Here is an 18,585-nt window from a genome sequence, read left to right on the forward strand (position 1 = left end):
TTAGAGTTGTTTCTGAGATGGAAAGCAAGATCTTCAAGACTGTCATTCATATGGCAGCGAATTGCACAGTAAATGGAATTAAACTTAAACTATAAGCACTGGAAATCTGACAGAAAACTGTCTTTCTGGGAGTGGGGAGGTGTCTGGAAACGACAACACTACAACTCCCAATAGGCTCAGCGGCTGAGGCGCAGACGCACAAGGGTTGGCCGGCAAAGGGCGGGAAGCAGGCAGAAGGGCGGGAGGAGAGGAAGAAAGCGGGTGGGGGCGGAGCGCTGGCGCCGAGCGCGCAGGCGCGGTTGGGCCGGCGCGCGGGGGAGCGCCTGGAAACGGGCACCAGCGCGGCGGCGCAGGCGCACGAGGGCGGAGCCGGAGCGAGGAGGTGGCGCGGGGAGGGGTTGTGCGCAGGCGCGGAAGAGGAGACGGGAGGGAATTAAGAGAAGTGAAGAAAGTTTTGGCGCAGGCTGGCTTGGCCGTTTTGCTGAGGGGGGTAGCGGCTCCCTTCCGGGTATTGGCAGCGTTATAGACCTGTAGTGTGAGTATCCGAGTGCTGAGGTGGCGGAGTGTCAGTTGTGGAGGGTGTGAGGGACGGTGAGGTCAAGGAAGGGTTGTGGACGGGGGGGTGGGGGGAGAACCTGTCTCTAGTTCCTGACCAGCGTCCGTACCCTCTTCTTACCCCGTGCAATCCTCCCCCTCCAACCCTCAAGATCCTTTGTAGACTCCCCTTCTGCGATATCAGCAGTGAGCAGGTATGCATTATCTTTAATTCACCCTGGGACGTCCCGAAAGGGAAGTTTGAAGCTCTGTCTGTGTTAGAGAAAGACTTGCTAACTTTTCAGTTTCCTTCTTGGAATGTCTCAGTGCAAGCAGTCACTGAAGTATTTTTGAATCCAAGTTACTTTGAAAGGTGTGTGGACGGTGGTGGGGGGGGGGGGAATAAAACTCTTAACTATTTCATCAAGTTTGTTCATAACTTGTATTTATGGACTATAACTTCTATTCCTTGTAAGATGACTGTTCAGAAGATCCTTCATTGACAGTAAGGTGCATTGGCATACTTCATGGGATATGTTACACAGATGCAAGTTTTTTTCTTGGCCAAAATATGCAAAAAAAGAGAGAGAGAAGTATTTAAAAATCTTGCAGGGTGTGAGGTCCTGGTAAAGGGTTTCAGCCCGAAATATCAACTGGTTATTCAACCTGGCCGGTTGAGTTCCTCCAGCAGTTTGGGTGTGTTCCAAATGAAGTTATTTTCTTAAAACATGAGTATTATGTGCTCATCAGTTTTTCTAGGAGCACTTTGACCCGATCAGTCCTTTGTTGTCTGACAGGAGCGAGTGAAGCTCTATCTTCTGTTGTATTTTGTCCTGTCCATTTAGAATGGAGGTGAGGAGGAATTTCTTTAGCCAGGGAGCGGTGAGTCTGTGGAACTTGTTGCCACGTATGGCTGTGGAGGCCAAGTCAATGGGTATATTTAAGGAAGGGGTTGATAGGTTCTTGATTGGTTTGATGGGATGAGGAGAGAAGGCAGGAGATTGGGGCTGAGAGGGAAAATGGAACAGCCATGGCAGAGCAGATTTGATGGGCTGAATGGCCTAATTCTGCTCCTGGGTAGGTTCAAAGGGGATGTGAGGGGTAGGTTTTTTACTTGGGGTAGAATGTACTGCCTGCTATGGTGTTAGAGGCAAATACATTAGAGGTTTTTAAGAGACGTTTAGATAGGCACATGAACGTGAGGGGTATTGAATTTATTTATTTCTTATATCCTTCACATACATGGGTAAAAATCTTTACTCTGTCCAAATGTGTGATCGTAGTAATTTATAATATATAGAATAGTCAATGTAACATAGAAATACACTCAAATCAGTGTGAGTTAATCAGTCTGATGGCCTGGTGGAAGAAGCTGTCCCGGAGCCTGTTGGTCCTGGCTTTTATGCTGCGGTACCATTTCCCGCATGATAGCAGCTGTTTGGGGTGACTTGGGTCCATAACGATTCTTCAGTCCCTTTTTACAGACCTGTCTTTGTAAATGTCCTGAATAGTGGGAAGTTCACAACTACAGATGCGCTGGGCTGTCCGCACCACTCTCTGCAGAGTCCTGCGACTGAGGGAGATACGGTTCCCACACCAGGCAGTGATGCAGCCAGTCAGGATGCTCTCAATTGTGCCCCTGTAGGATTTGGGTGTCCATACCAAACTTCTTTAACCGTTTGAGGTGGAAGAGGTGCTGTTGTGCCTTTTTCACCACACAGCCGGTATGCACAGACCACGTGAGATCCTCAGTGATGTTTATGCCGAGGAACTTAAAGCTGTTCACTCCCTCAACCCCAGATCCATTGATGTCAATGGGGGTTAGCCCGTCTCCGTTCCTCTCCATGGCGGGATAGGGACATTGTGTAGGTAAGACGAATTCAAATTTACTTCTCAGCTGGTCGGCCGGCATTGTGGTAAGGTATCACGTTTAGAGACTTGAGAGGTGTTGCCAGTACTTGTTTTAAGTCCAGTTTAAAAAAAATACTCCTGATGTTGCACATCCTGAAATAATCTCCAGGAGTGAATGCAAGGGAAACTGGACTGGCCTGTGCTCGTTGGACTTCCCACAGATGTTGACTCTGCCTTGATACAGTGCAGTAATTTTCCCAGCACGTTGGCCTTAATTTCCACTTTGCACTGTTGTTTGTGTGATTCCAAACGTCCAGCTTATTTTTTTTTCCGCCACTTTCATAACTTTTCTGGTTTCCTCCCACCACCACAGCTGCTCTCGTGTTTATGCAATCCTTCAGTTCTGCAATACCCAGTGAAATCACTCAACCTCATTTCCTGTGTTTTTAGTTTTTTTTTCTTTTTTCTCCCCCTTTTTTTTTATCAGTGTGCTTGTTTATCCTGAAAGGAGGTCATCAGTCAGACCGGGCTGTTCCTGCTGTGTCTGTTGACTCTGTCTTTGTGGCACAGTTTTCTAAAAAATCATTTTGACTCGCCACTGAGTAACCGAAAGCAATGAAAGTTAAAGATTTGCAAGAATAAAAGTTTTTGGAGAAATGTCATGCTCAGAAGTGGCATCCTTAACATCTTTTAAAATCCGGCATTTTCTCTCCTCCCCCGCCCCCCCCCCAAAATGTTATTTTATGGAATGTGGGCATCCCTAATTGCCCTCGTTGTGGGTGGTGAGCTGCCTTTTGAACTCCCTGAAGTCGTTTTGTGAGGATGTTTTCAAAGAAAACTTTTTTATTGGGATACAGCATGGAATAAGCCCTTTTTGAACCATGCTGCCCTGCGTCCCCTTGTTTAACCCTGGGCTAATCAAGGGACAATTGTATTGATCAATTAACCCTCTAACCGGTCGTTCTTTGGACTGTGGGAGGAAGCCAGAGCACCCGGAGGAAACCCACACGGTCATGGGGAGAATGTACAAACTACTCACAGGTGGCGGTGAAAGTTGAACCCCAGGTTGCCTGCACTGTAAAGCGTCGTGCTCCCCCCCCCTCCCCCCCCAGGGAGCTCCAGGATTTAGCGCTGAATTGATGCATTTCGGAGTCGGGGTGGTGGGTGACTTGGAAGGGAGCCTGTCCCGGGGCGGCATTCTTGCGCACCGGTGAGCGCGCTTTTGTTGGGTGGTTGACGGGTTTCGGGTGACGCGGTCGTGTCTCAGTGAGTGAGTGCAGCCGCTGGTGGGCCGAATCGTGGCGGAGTGGATGCTGGTCAGGCGTGTCGTTTTGCCTTTTGGAGCTCACCGCACCCAGGAAAAGTGGGAGGATTCCATCATCTAAAGAGTCCTGGGGGTGCGATGCGAATACCTTAGTGTATTAAAGATGGTCCGCTTGGCATTTGTCTGGTGTGGAAGTAATTTCCCATGTCTGAACTTTCACCATTCAGGCTCCCCTCTAAAGGCTGATTTATACTTCTGCGTAAAATCGACGCCGTAACCTACATGCGTTGTGAGCGTTTATACTTGTGCGTTGGTGTGTCTGCGTCGGTCTGCAATTCGGGCACGTCGCGCATGTGCACACACCTGCCCGTGCAAGGCTTAATGGTCATGGTAGTCTTTCTCAGGGTAAACAGGTTTAAAGCAAGCGTCTTTTTTTCTTAAAAGCGAAAGACCTCCATAATATCAGAGGTCTGTAAAGCTTTATGAAAAGCATTGCAGCCAGAGTTTCTTCCCTGCCCTTTCAGTCGGCCAATGGGAAGCTATTGCAGCGTAGGAGGAAATGCGATGTTACCGAGCGGACCAATCACAGTTGTTGTGGTCTGCGTTGCCGCGATGTGTAGTTACATTTTGGGAGAGGTGTGCGTCAGGCTACGGTGTAGGGATCTGCGTAGGGTTCGTGGCGACTGATGCAGAAGTATAAATCAGCCTTTACCTCTTCTCACCTGCCCATCACCATCTACCCTTTCTTCTGTGGTCCACTCTCCTGCCCTGTTAGATTCCTCCTCCCACTCACTTTCTTCCACCCATCACCTGCCAGCTTGTACTCTCTCTTTTCCCTTTCCCCCACCTTCCAAAGTCAAAGTCTGTCCCAAGCCTTTGTGGCCCATCAGGCCGGTGCTTATGCCGGTTTCCGTGGCGTGAAGCGACTGAGAGTACGAGACTCCTCTCCCCCCCCCCCCCCCCGCAGATAGGATGCCAGTCTATCGCAAGGTTAACCCCCAGCATTTGCCGGTACCCATTTTCAGATGGGTGGACTGTGGAGCAGTGTGTGGTTAAGTGTCTTGCTCAATGACACAACACGCTGCCTTGGCCGAGACGCGAACCCACGACCTTCAGATCGTGAGCCCAACGCCCTAACCACTTGGTCAGGTGCCACTTCCCCCACCTTACTCTGGCTTCTTTCCCCCTTCCTGACGCAGGGTTTCGGTCTGAAATGTGGACTGTTCATTCCTCTCTGTGGCCACTGAGCTCCTGCATTGTGTGTGTGTGTGTGTGTGTCCAGATCCTTCGCTGCTATTGTTCTCTGAAACTGCTGAATGGGATCTAATCCCAGATTTTATTCTAATCAACTCCCCTGCAGTTTGTACCACCTACCCCTCTGCTAGGGGTAATTTACAGCAGCTAGCGAACCTGCCAATCAACATGTGCTTCGGGGAGGAGATGCTGTTTGGACTGAACCTGGGACCTGGGAGTATGGCTTTGACCAGCTCGGGTGGGCAGTTAGCAAGGGAAGGGCAAATGTGGAATTATTATTGTCCTTCAATCACAAACAACAGGAAATCTACAGATGCTAGAAATCCAAGCAACACGCACAAAATGCTGGAGGAACTCAGCAGGCCAGGCTTCATCTATGGAAAAGAGTGAACAGTCGACGTTTCGGGCCGAGACCCTTCGGCAGAATTAAAGAGAAAAACCTTTCCCCATAGATGCTGCCTGGTCTGCTGAGTTCCTTCACCTTTCTGTGTATATCATCGGCCTTGCCTTCATTACAGTCCATCCCTAATTGTGCCACAATGAGTGGTGGCTATATCCTTTCGGTCAAGGATCATGTTGTTTTTGAGGCCTCTGTTGGTCGGGGTCGACCATGGATGTTGCACCCCAGCTCTCTGGATATGCAAGACAGGGGGGTAAGATATGCAGTTGCCTGTGTAGCAAGCTCCCCTTCTCCGTGCATCTGATGAACCCAAAGGAATGGCAGAGACCGATACAGTTTCTCACCAGCAGTGTCGCTGGAGTTGCCAGTCACCTTTGAACTTAACGTAGGTCTGTCTCAGTGACTCCAGTTCCAGATCTTTCCCTCTGGGTTTACTTCCAAAACCTTCCCCGTAAGTGCGTATAGCTGCTGGGCAGCAGAGGATTGAGATCAGAGTTTTCCCTCTCCGAGCTGAACCCCGCCCAGTTTAATAATCTGCAGTAATATTTTCTGGATTTTTTTAATAAAGTCTGTGGAATTGTTGATGAGCAGACTATTTAATTCCTCTTGTTTTAAACACGGTCCCTTAGCTGTTCTAACTTTCCCAGCAGTAATAGATCTGTCTCTCAGCAATCAAAAGTAATTAGTCAACGAACCTAACAACCGTGGGAGTGCCGGTACCGCACAGACGGTGTCGGTTTCAGAAGCCAACTTCTCAAACAGTTAGGGTGGAGGAATAAATTATTGGCCTTCCCACAGCCTTGTCACTCAGTGGCCACTTTATTAGGTACCTCCTTCAAGGTTTGACGTCCTGTATTCAGAATTCCTCTTCCTCCTCCCACCCCCATGTTGTGACGCTTGAATATTTGAGCTACTGTTGCTTTCCTGTCAGCTTGAACCAGTCTGGCCATTCTCCTCTGACCTCTGATTAACAAGGCACTTTTGCCCACAGAACTGCCACTCACTGAATGCTTTTCATTTTCCGCGCCATTCTCTGTAAACTCGAGAGCAGGGATTGCCAACTTTTTTTTTTAAATGCCGTGTACCCCTACCGTTAACTGAAGGGGTCTGCCGGCCTCATTTTGGAAGCACTTGTGTGTGGAGAATCCCAGGAGATCAGCAGTTTCCGAGATCCTCAAACCACCCCGTCTGCACCAGCAACCATTCCACGGTCAAAGTCACTTCCCCCATTCTGATGCCTGGTCTGAACAGCAACCGAACCTCTTGGCCATGCCTGCATGCTCTTGTGCATTGAGTCACTGCCACATGATTGGCTGATCAGAGATTTGCATTAACGAGCAGGTGTAACTAATAGTTGCGACTGGGTGTGTATTTTATGATAAAGGAATGTAGCGTGGAGGTCAGTCAGGTCTTTATTAAATGCTGGCGCAGGGCTGAGGGGCGGAGTGGCCTGCCTCTGCTATCGAAACATAGAAAATAGGTGCAGGAGTAGGCCATTTGGCCCTTCGAGCCTGCACCGCCATTCAGCATGATCATGGCTGATCATCCAACTCAGAACCCTGTATCTGCTTTCTCTCCATACCCCGTGATCTCTTTAGCCACAAGGGCCATATCTAACTCCCTCTTAAATATAGCCAGTGAACTGGCCTCAACTGTTTCCTGTGGCAGAGAATTCTACAGATTCACCACTCTCTGTGTGAAGAAGTTTTTCCTCATCTCAGTCCTAAAAGGCTTCCCCTTTATCCTTAAACTGTGACCCCTCGTTCTGGACTTCCCCAACATTGGGGACAATCTTCCTGCATCTATCCTGTCCAATCCCTTTAGGATTTTATACATTTCAATCAGATCCCCCCTCAATTTTCTAAATTCCAGAGAGTATAAGCCTAGTTGATCCAGTCTTTCATCATATGAAAGTCCTGCCATCCCAGGAATCAATCTGGTGAACCTTCTTTGTACTCCCTCTACGGCAAGAATGTCTTTCCTCAGATTAGGGGACCAAAACCGCACACAATACATGTTATGCATGCTTGTGTAAATATATTATGCTCCCGATGCTCAGCAGGCCAGACAGCATCTGTGTAGAAAGGAATAGTTTAAAAATTCAGGCTGATGACCTTCCGTCAGAACTGTTTTCATAACCAATTCAGGCGTAACCACTGCTTAAATGTGGATCTTCTTGCAGGTGTGGGTGGGTGCAACAGAGAAAGGCAATTCTAAAACTGAGTTGTAGTGCACGGGTGCGTGGTGGTTAGCACGAGGCTTTACAGTGCAGGCGACCCGGGTTCGATTCCCGCCGCTGCCGGTAAGGAGTTTGTACGTTCTCCCCAGTGACTGTGTGGGTTTCCTCCAGGTGCTCTGGTTTCCTCCCACAGTCCAAAGATGTACCGGTCAATAGGTTAATTAATCATTGTAAATCGTTCAGTGATGAGGCTAGCATTAAACCAGGGGATTGTTGGGGGCGGGGTGACTTAGCTCGAAGGACCAATTCTGCATTGCATCTCAATAAATAAATAAATCCCGAGGAAGCAGTTTTCCTCAAAGCACGTTAGATCCAATCTACAAAAGTAAAGTTGAATCAGCTTCCTCCAAAGAGGTTGGTTCGACTACAGCTAAATATTGCATCCAATTCTGCTAATGGCGTTGTAGAAGGATATGAAGGTCCCAGTGGGGATAAAGGAAAGACTTTGTTCAATGGTCCCAGGGCTGACTTTCATTACTTGCCTATGAAAATTTGCTTTATTTGTCACATGCGGTAAAATGCTTCATTTGCAATAATTACCAGATGTGCCGCAGGCAGCTTGCAAGGGTCCCCACGCTTCTAACCGTAACCGGTACGTCATCGGACTGTGGGAGGAAACCGGAGCACCCGGAGGAAACCCACGCGGTCACGGGGAGAACGTGCAAACTCCTTACAGGCAGCGACGGGAGTTGAAGCCCAATCGGTGGTGTGGTAAAGCCTTGCACTAGCTCCTGTTAGAGGAGCTAAGGACTTCTGAGGTGAAGGGAAGATTTCTTACAAAGGCTTCACAATTATGAAGAGTGTTCTGTTGAAATGCAGAGGATACTGGCTTTCAGTGATTGGCCAGTGTTGATTGCAAGAGAAATAATTCTCTTGCAACACCAGTCCTGATTCAAGAGGGTCATGTGAACAGATTGAATTATGATTAGAAGGGAGTTGGATAGCTGCTTGAGGGAGGTGGGGGAGTTACAGGGCCATTGATATCAATCTGAAAGATGCTTGCTGGATCATGCTTGGAGCTGAATTGCCTATACTTGTCAATTGAGATTCTCTCTGTGAACAAAGTCACCAGAGAGATCCTGAAGCTAGATATAGAAACCTTTATTCTAGAAAAACGAGTATACAGGCATCATGGAAGACTGCTGGAAGATGAGACCTGCTTGACCCAATATTACGTGACATTTTTATATGCTAAGATCAGCATTTACAGCAGAAAGTTTCTATAATTACAATGTATCTACAATGCTTCCTTTGAATTACATATCATTTTCGCACACCTCCTTCACACCCACATTCCAGGCACCCAAAATGAGCGTTTAATCAGTATTGTCCCTCCCGCTGCATTCATGCAGATGCAGACATCAAGTGAATGGGTGTTTACTGGTTTGCCATCCACCCCAATCTGCAGTCCCCGTTCAAGGCTGAGTTTTAAAAATCGATCTACATTCAAATCTGAAGATTGGTTGCTGTTGAAATTAGTATTTGCTATATACCTTAACTCCAGAATTCGCCGAAACAAGAGGGGAATTACAGGGACATCGGTAACAGATTGTGCAAGGTACTGGCTGGGTTGTTCTCAGAGCTAGTAGTCGTTTAGTGGGCTGAATTGCCACCACCTACCCTCGCCAATTCTGAGATTCTCTCTATTCCAGATGGATTCGAGCGAGGTGACTAATACACTGGAACAGGCCGGGCACTCTCACCGGGGCAGCGTGTCGTCCTCTGTAGCAAGGCGTAAGTTGCACAGTTCTACAATGGTTCTGCTTGACAACAGCGCATGCCAAAACGGAGTGAGGGGCCTTTACCTGGCTCCCTTCATACCTCAGGCGTGCGCGATCTGCGATGTTTGGCTGATTGAGATGGGCGGCACGGTGACAGGCCCTGCCAGCTCAATGACCCCGTGCCACCAAGTGATCGATCAACTTGAAGGTCAATGGAATATGGGAGAAAACCTGCCTGTACAAACTACTTGCAGACGGTTACGGCATTGTAAAACGCTGTGCTAACCGCTGTGCTACTTTTCCACACTCTCCGTCATTGAAGGTAGCCTGTATCTTTCCAACTGATGTTGGTTCACTCATTCTCCACTCCCTGTTGTCCAGCATCACATGATACAATATAAGATTCTCCAAAGTACATTTATTATTAAAGTACACCACATGTATATTGAGTACTGTGCAAACATAGAAAACCTACAGGACAATAAAGGCCATTTGGCCCACAAAGCTGTGCTGAACATGTCCCGACCTTAGAACTACCTATGCTTTACAAATAAGCTTCACGCAGCCATCCAGGAGTCTCTTAAAAGACCCTATCATTTCCGCCTCCACCGGTAGCAGCCCATTCTATGCACTCACCACTCTCTGCGTTTTTAAAAAAAAACAACAGCTTACCCCTGACATCTCCTCTGTACCTACTTCCAAGCACCTTAAAACTGTTTCCTCTCGTGCTAGCCATTTCAGCCCTGGGGAAAAGCCTCTGACTATTCACACGATCAGTGCCTCTCATTGTCTTGACCACCTCCAGCAGGTCACCTCTCATCCTCTGTCGCTCCAAGGAGAAAAGGCAGAGTTCACTCAACCTATTCTCATAAGGCACGCTCCCCAATCCAGGCAACATCCTTGTAAGTCTCCTCTGCATCCTTTCTGTGGTTTCCACATCCGTCCTGTGGTGAGGTGACCAGGATTGAACACAGTACTCCAAGTGGGATCTGACCAGGGTCCGATATAGCTGCAGCATTACCTCTCGGCTCTTAATCTCAATCCCACGATTGATGAAGGCCAATGCACTGTATGCCTTCTTAACTACGGAGTCAACCTACATAGCAGCTTTGAGTGTCCTATGGACTCTGACCCCAAGATCCCTCTGATCCTCCACAATTACCATTAATGCTATATTCTGCCACATTATTTGACCTACCAGAATGAACCATCTTGCACTTATCTGGGTTAAACTCCATCTGCCACTTCTCAGCCCAGTTTTGCATCCTATTAATGTCCCGTTGTAACCTCTGACAGCCCTCCACACTACCCACAACACCCCCAACCTTTGTGTCCTCAGCAAATTTACTAACCCATCCCTCCACTTCCTCATCCAGGTCATTTATAAAAATCACGAAGAGCAGGGGTCCCAGAACAGATCCCTGGGGCACACCACTGGTCACTGACCTCCATGCAGAATATGACCCGTCTACAACCACTCTTTGCCTTCTGTGGGCAAGCCAATCCTGGATCCACAAAGCAATGTCTCCTTGGATCCCATGCCTCCTTACTTTCTCAATAAGCCTTGCATGGGGTACCTTATCAAATGGCTTGCTAAAATCCATATACACTACATCTATGGCTCTACCTTCATCAATGTGTTTAGTCACATCCTCAAAAAATTCAATCAGGCTCATAAGGCACAACCTGCCTTTGACAAAGCCATGCTGACTATTCCTAATTATATTATGCCTCTCCAAATGTTCGTAAATCCTGCCTCTCAGGATCTTCTCCATCAACTTACCAGTCACTGAAGTAAGATTCCCTGGGCTATCCCTACTCCCTTCCTTGAATAAGGGAACAACATCCGCAACCCTCCAATTGTCCGGAACCGCTCCCGTCCTCATTGATGATGCAAAGATCATTGCCAGAGGCTCAGTGGTCTCCTCCCTCACTTCCCACAGTAGCCTGGGGTACATCTCGTCTGGTCCCAGTGACATATCCGACTTGATGCTTTCAAAAGCTCCAGCATATCCTCTTCCTTAATACCTACATTCTCAAGCTTTTCAATCCACTGCAAGTCATCCCTACAATTGCCATGATCCTTTTCCATAGTGAATACTGAAGCAAAGTATTCATTAAGTACCTCCGCTCTTTCCTCCGGTTCCATACCCAATTTTCCACTCTCAGAATTGATTCATCCTATTCTCTCACACCTTATCCTCTTGCTCTTCACATACTTGTAGAATGCCTTGGGGGTTTTCTTTAATCCTGCCTGCTAAGGCCTTCTCATGGCTCCTTATGGCTCTCTTGACTTCATTCTTAAGCTCTTTCCTGCTGGCCTTATAATCTTCTAGATTCCTATCATTACCTAGTTTTTTGAACCTTTCATAACCTCTTCTTTTCTTGACTAGAAAACACCCAGTAGGGTTATTGACCCCTTCCTATTCCTAACTTCCACCCAGAGACTCTGTAGACAATCCCTCCATGACTTGCTCCTTCTCTGCAGCTGTGACACTGTCTCTGATCAACAGTGCCACACCCCCAGCTCATCTGCTTCCCTCCCTATCCTTTCTGAAACAACTAAAGCCTGGCACTTGAAGCAGCTATTCCTGCCGCTGCACCATCTAAGTCTCTGTGATGGCCACAACATCACAACTCCAAGGGCTGATCCACGCCCTAAGCTCATCTGCTTTATTCATAATACTCCTCGCATTAAAATAGACACATTTCAAACTGTCCGTCTGAGTGCGTCCCTTCCCTATCACCTGCCTATCCTCCCTCTTGCACTGCCTCCAAGCTTTCTCTATTTGTCAGCCAACAGCCCCTTTGTCTCTTCCATTCAGTTCCAACCCCCAGGAATTCTAGTTTAAACTCTCCCCCAATAGCCTTAGCAAACCTCCCCACCAGGATATTGGACCCCCTCAGATTCAAGTGCAACCCGTCCTTTTTTGTACAGGTCACACCTGCCCCAGAAGAGGTCCCAATGATCCACAAATCTGAATCCCTGCCCCTGCTGCAATCCCTCAGCCACCCATTTATCCTCCATCATCCTATTCCTATACTTTCTGTTGTGTGGCACAGGCAGTAATCCGGAGATTACTACCTTTGTGGTCCTGCTTCTCAGCTTCCTTCCTAACTCCCTGTAGTCTGTTTTCAGGACCTCCTCTCTTTTCCTCCCTTTGTCGTTGGTACCAATATGTACTATGACCTCTGGCTGTTCTCCCTCCCACTTAAAGATATTGTGGACACGATCAGAAACATCCTGGGCCCTGGCACCTGGGATGCAAACTACCATCCGCATTTCTTTCCTGCGTTCACAGAATCGCCTATCTGACCTCTAACTATAGAGTCCCCTATCACTGCTGCCATCCTCTTCCTTTCCCTACCCTTCTGAGCCACAGGGCCAGACTCTGTGCCAGAGGCGCGACCACTGTTGCTTCCCCCAGGTAGGCCGTTACCCCCCCCCCCACAGCACTCAAGCAGGAGTACTTATTGTTAAAGGGGACAGCCACTGAGGTATTCTCTAGCACCTGCTTCTTGCCCTTCCCTCTCCTGACTGTTACCCACTTCTCTGTCTCCTGTGGTCCCAGGGTAACTACCTGCCTAAAGCTCCTCTCTTATCAACTCCTCACTCTCCCTGACCAGATGAAGGTCATCGGGTTGCAGCTCCAATTCCCTCACGCGGTCCCTAAGGAGCAGATGTGGTCGTCTGGGAGGCCGGGAGTCTCCAGGACTTCCCACATTTGACACCCAGCACAGAATACCGGCCTCACACACATATCTTGTCTGTATTCTAAACAGATAACCTACCTGGCCTTGACCCTTTATCGCCAAAGCCTTCCCACTCTGTCTCCTGCTCTTCCGACGCCCACTGTATTTTAGATACAGTGCCGAAGACTTTTGCACAGTGCTGTTTATTATATCTCTCCTGTTACCAGGTACTACTGAGCTATTACAACTGAAATATACTTATTTCTGTTTCCCATCCACCTTCCTGTTTTAACCAATATGCAGTACTGTGCTGCAAAAGTCTTGGGCATCCCAACTATATGAAACCCCGCTGGTTTTCTTGGCTGCGTAAGTCTTGGAAAGACACTGTCCAGTCCCGCCAAACCCGTGAGATTGAGACGGCTTTCTCACCTCAAACTCCAGTTTGTGTGGATGCTGTGTGATTTGCTACCCTGTTACAACTCAGTGCCGAGAAACAACAGACAGTATGTACTGCATGCGGTTAAAGGAATTGTATTTATGAATCTAAATTTAACTAAAAAGGTTAGTAAAGATAAAGAAAAAAAACAAAAAGGGCCCATTATAATTAAACAGTCAAGTGTGCACAAGTTGGCGGTCAACTCTTCCAAAAGTAATATTCACCGATCCTCAGTTGACTGTGGCAATTTGTTCCATCGAATCACGGTCCCTCACCGGGTTGAATCCTATGACCGGTTCTCTCCAGCATCTTCTCACTCCATCTCCCGCTGAACAAAGGACCCTGCTCCAAAGCACCTGTTACCTCTAACCATAACCCAAACACTGCTCCTACAGAAAGATCATTGCATTAGCAGTGAAACCTTTCCCAGGTTGTTACATACATATACGTACACTTGTATGCACACATGCGCATATGTGTGGAAGGTGATTCAGCTCTAGCTGTTTAAAAGTGAATTGGATAAATTGGAGAAAAATATTGTGGGGTTTTGGAGAAAAGAGTAGAAGACTTGAACGTAAGCATGCGAAAAGCAAGCTGGGTGGGCAGTCCAGTCCGTACCTCAAGCTTGCTCTAATGTTCAATAAGACCAAGGCAGATCCAGTTTTAGCATTGTCGTGTTCTGTTTAGCTAGATGAAATTATAAATTTCCACAAGTTCAGTGGATCACATTATTAGCACAATTATATTTTACTTGCAAGGGGAAGTATATTTCGAGCCAAGTTTCATCTGGAAAAATAGCTTCGATATTATGTTTCAACCAAGGCATCTTTACACTTTTTACAAGAGGAGTAATTAGGTTGTTCCATTCCATAACGTTACATTCCTCTGTTATCTTTATCCTTATCTCATTTTCACATTTTTTCTTTAGAGACTTTATCCTGTTTTATCTCTGTTGTCAAAACATCCCTTCCGGCCATGAAACAAGTCCTGTCATTTATATTTTTAAAAAAAACCCAGCTTCCTCCCATAAAACACACAAACTTGTAAGTTTTCCCAGTCAAACCAGCAAAGCACCTTGGGATTTCATAGACTCCATTTTGTCACAGTACACTTTACAGAAGTTACAAATCCATAAAGTCTTCAGGGTTACAGATGTATTACCACAGCATCAGCATCAGTTTCCTTTGACTCCTTGGAATTAACATTTATGTCAATCCCTGGGCTTTCAATATCAAAATGGCAGCTGCACTTCGTTCTCTTTATTTGGTACAGCAGTAGAACCTGGTGTGGTTTTCTGTTGCTGTGGCCCATCCACTTTGTGTTGTGCGTTCTGGGATGCTGTTCTGCACACCACTGTTGTAATGCAATGTTGTCGCCCTCCTATCAGCTGGAACCAGTCTGGCCATTCTCCTCTGACCTCTCTCTTTAATGAGTTGTCTTTGGTCACAGAACTGCCGCACATTGGATGTTTTTTTTTGCTATTTCACCATTCTCTGTAAACTCTGGAGACTGTTGAGTGTGAAAATCCTGGGAGATCAGCAGTTCCTGAGATACTCAAACCACCCCATCTGGCAACAACAATCATTCCATAGTCAATGTGACTTAGATCCCAATTGCTCCCCATTCTGATGTTTGGTCTGAACAACAGCTGAACCTCTTGACCACGTCTGCATGCTTTTGTGCATTGAGTTGCTGCCACATGATTGGCTGATTAGATAATTGCATTAATGATCAGGTGTACCTAATGACTTAGCTACTGATTATATTTGGAAGAGATAATCCCTTATGTTGATTTCTCTCCAAAAAAAAGTTCCTCATTGCTCTTAAATTGGCAACTTGTTATTCTGCAAGTTTTCTAGGTGTTGTCATTATACCCTTCAGAGTCTTTTTTTTTTAACAAGTCACCTGTCATGTCTTCAGTATGTCAAACCTATGTACTCTTTCAGATGCAAATCCAATCTAGTTAACCTTTTCTCTGCTACTTCCACTCAAGTTTTTTTTTAAATTTCTTCTATTATTTGCATACGGGTGCACTTGTAATACAACTGTAATTCCTTTGGAATCAAAGTATCTGTCCGCTTTCCTTAAAATTAAAGATGAAAACTGTTCTTTGTGTACTTTTGATAGTAACAATTCAAAACCCTTCTAGATCAGGACCGTTGCTGCAAGAGAAATATTTTTCTTGTAACGCCTCCGGCTCTTTGATAATGGGTCTCGACCAGGAATGCCGACTGTTTATTTTTTTTCCCTGTATGGATGCTGCCTGGCCTGCTGAGTTCCTCCAGCGGTTTGTGTGTGTTGCCTGGCTCTTTGTCAGTCACCCGTCAGTGTTTCAATAGAGAACTCTTGGCAATTGTGAATGCTCAGATTTCTTAAAGTGGCCCCTTAAAGTTGAAACAGATCTCTCTTGATTTTTGTTTTTGCAGGGCTACTTGGTGGTTTAGCTTCTTACTTTCTGCACCTGTATGCGAATGTGTTTCATGGATTACATTTTTGTAGTCTTGCTCTGTTTAAGTGAAGTTTCTTCCTGTGATGGGGTTCTGAATTACCCCTATGAACTGTGGTTTTGAAAAGAGAGAGAGGTGCCCAACACCAATACCTTGTTAAAAAGAGAGAGAGAGAGGTGAAGACTGCTCACAGCATGTTTATAATTTCTACAAGGATGCTGCCTGCTTGGAAATACTTACAGAGAGAGAAGAGAGGAGCTGTCTGATGGACAGTTGGTATTCAGCACGGTGAGATAAATAGAAGGTCAGGTGATAGACCTGGAGACACATGGTTTTGGACACTGAATGAGCTTTGTTGTGCCCACAGGACTCATCTCCACCTACCTGCCTTTCCCCCAGAACCCTCAATTCCCCTACTATCCAAAAATCTATCCAACCTTGTCTTAAATATACTTACTGAGGTAGCCTGCACTGCTTCATCGGGCAGATACATTTCGTCCACAGGCTCCCCTCTTCCACCTCTCTGCTGCGCCCTCAAAGAAATGCATTACAATTTTCAACACAGCTTCCCTTTCGAAACATAATCGAGTTGAATCATGGATCGAAATTTACAGCTGTTGTCTGTGTTATTCCATAATTTTCCCCAATAATGGAAGTTCATCTAATTGGATTATGAACTCGGTGGCCACTTTATTGGGTGCAGGAATGGAACTTGGTGTGGTCTTTTGCTGCTGAAGCCCATCCACTCCAAGGTTCGACATGTGTGTTCAGAGATGCTCTTCTGAACACCATTGTTAGAACGTGGTTATTTAAGTTACAGTCACCTTCCTGTCAGCTTGAACCAGTCTGGCCATTCTCTGACCTCTCTTGTTAACAGGGCACTTTTGCCCACAGAACTGCTGCTCACCGGATGTACTTTTTTGTTGACGCACCATTCTCTGTAAACTCGAGACACTCTTGTGTGTCAAAATTCCACGAGATCAATATTTTTCTGAGATACTCAATCCACCCTGTTTGGCACCAACAATCATTCCGTGGTCAAATTCAAGGAGTAATGATTATTTCGTTCTCTTACTGGTAATAAACAATCTTGAATCACATTTCTTCTCCAGTCTGGTGTTTGGTCTGATCAACATCTGAACCTCTTGACCATGCCTGCATGCTTTTAAGCTGTGAGTTGCTGCCACATGATTGACTGATTTGATATTCGCGTTAATGAGCAGGTGTACCTAATAAAGTGGCCACTGTGTGTAGTTTTCTGCTTTGTCTCCCTACTTGTCATGAATGTTTTCTTTCAGTCCTCTGAGCATTTCCAGAATCTGGATATTATCACAGATTACAGCCAATGTATGCACTTTCTCTGCAACTAGTTCCTCTAAGATCCTAGGATTCTGGCCAAGAGGCTTATCCCAGTAGTTTGCCTAGCGCTTTTAATTTTTCAAATTTTTATTATAGATTTAATCCTAGACTAATCATGGGACAATTTACAATGACCAATTAACCTACTGATTGGTACGTCTTTGGACTGTGGTAGGAAACCAGAGCACCCGGAGGAAACCCACACAATCACAGGGAGAACATACAAACTCCTTACAAGCAGCGGCGGGAATTGGACAGCATTGTGCTGACCACCACGCTACAGTGCCACCCAATTTTTCTTGATCAGGATTATAAGTTCCTCCCTCCTTTTAGCTTCGGACCCCTCAGCTAATGGTAGGGGTTCATTCCGTAAAAACAAAAGTTTGGGAGCCCCTGATTTCTATTGGAATGTTTTTCATGCCTTCTCCCACGAGGACCGATTCAAAGTAATTACCGTTTCTCATTCATTTGCAGTCTCATTTTTTAAGGAACTAATGTTTAGCTACTTCATTTATTTCAGTATTCCAGCTGTCTGTTTTCATTGCTGCTAGTTTATTCTTCTGCTCTGTCTTGTCTGTCTTGTAAATGTTTCAGTCAACCTTTGGTTTCTAAAGATTTCCCAATCATTTGTCCCACTAATCTTTATTTTGTCGTACTAGTCCTAAACATTTCAGGCCTCCTTGGTCCCCCAAAGAATTTAAGTGGGTTAGATGTGCCCCTTGTCTCCATACTTCTATTAGTAGTTCATCGGTGTGTGATAAATGGTTACTTTGGGCCAAGAAATGTTCATTAAAGACTGGTAAGAGCAAAAAGCAATCTGTTCGTCATCCAGTAAAACTCTTGCATTAGCGTTGTCACACACAAGAGAGCCAGCTAGGAATAAAACAAACTGCAATTGAGGTGGAATATAGGTGTTAGTCGCCTAGAGTCAACACTATGATCCCTTTTCCTTAAGTTTTATTAACAGCAAGTTTAAAAACGCCCTTAAAGGAGTGTGCCAACTTTGCGAAAATTAAAAACAAATGTTCTTTCTGTGCAGGTGTGTGCATTCTTAACGTTGTCCAGATTTCCCCATTGTTTTCGGATCGGTGTTCTTGTTCCTGAATGAAGTGACTGTACATTAATTTCTTTTGCAGACTCTGAGGTTCTGATTTACCTGGTGAACAACTCCATCATTCAGCTGTCCGTCGAGGGCCTGTCATCTCTCACAGCAGGGGAGCTGGCCAGGACGGTCCGAGAGGTGTTGCAGTTACCCGATCAGGCTTACGAGGTTTTTTCCTTCTGGCTCACCTCGCCCTTTCTCGGTGAGTCCCCCCAGTTTCTGTGCAAGCCCCACTGACCTGAGCTGGTTTGCTCTTGGCTAGTTTCCTCTGTAATGGGTTGTGGG

The 18,585-nt window shown here is 46.2% G+C and overlaps 1 protein-coding gene across 2 annotated transcripts in view; it reads left to right on the top strand.

The window, feature by feature from the left end:
- The first annotated feature begins 414 nt into the window (after positions 1 to 414).
- The window catches only part of frmd8 (FERM domain containing 8), a 59,957-nt gene continuing 41,786 nt past the window's right edge, over positions 415 to 18,585 (top strand). Inside the window, exons 1-3 of one of the 2 annotated variants that reach the window (XM_072245727.1) lie at positions 415 to 535; positions 9,195 to 9,276; positions 18,335 to 18,502. In XM_072245727.1, the coding sequence (XP_072101828.1) occupies positions 9,195 to 9,276; positions 18,335 to 18,502 (250 nt within the window). In that variant the 5' untranslated portion in view covers positions 415 to 535. Of the gene's footprint in view, positions 536 to 650; positions 750 to 9,194; positions 9,277 to 18,334; positions 18,503 to 18,585 lie in introns of those variants that run through there. The other variant, XM_072245728.1, reaches the window with a different exon arrangement.

The sequence above is a fragment of the Mobula birostris genome, chromosome 28 (genome assembly GCF_030028105.1).
Source record: "Mobula birostris isolate sMobBir1 chromosome 28, sMobBir1.hap1, whole genome shotgun sequence".
NCBI lineage: Eukaryota > Metazoa > Chordata > Chondrichthyes > Myliobatiformes > Myliobatidae > Mobula > Mobula birostris.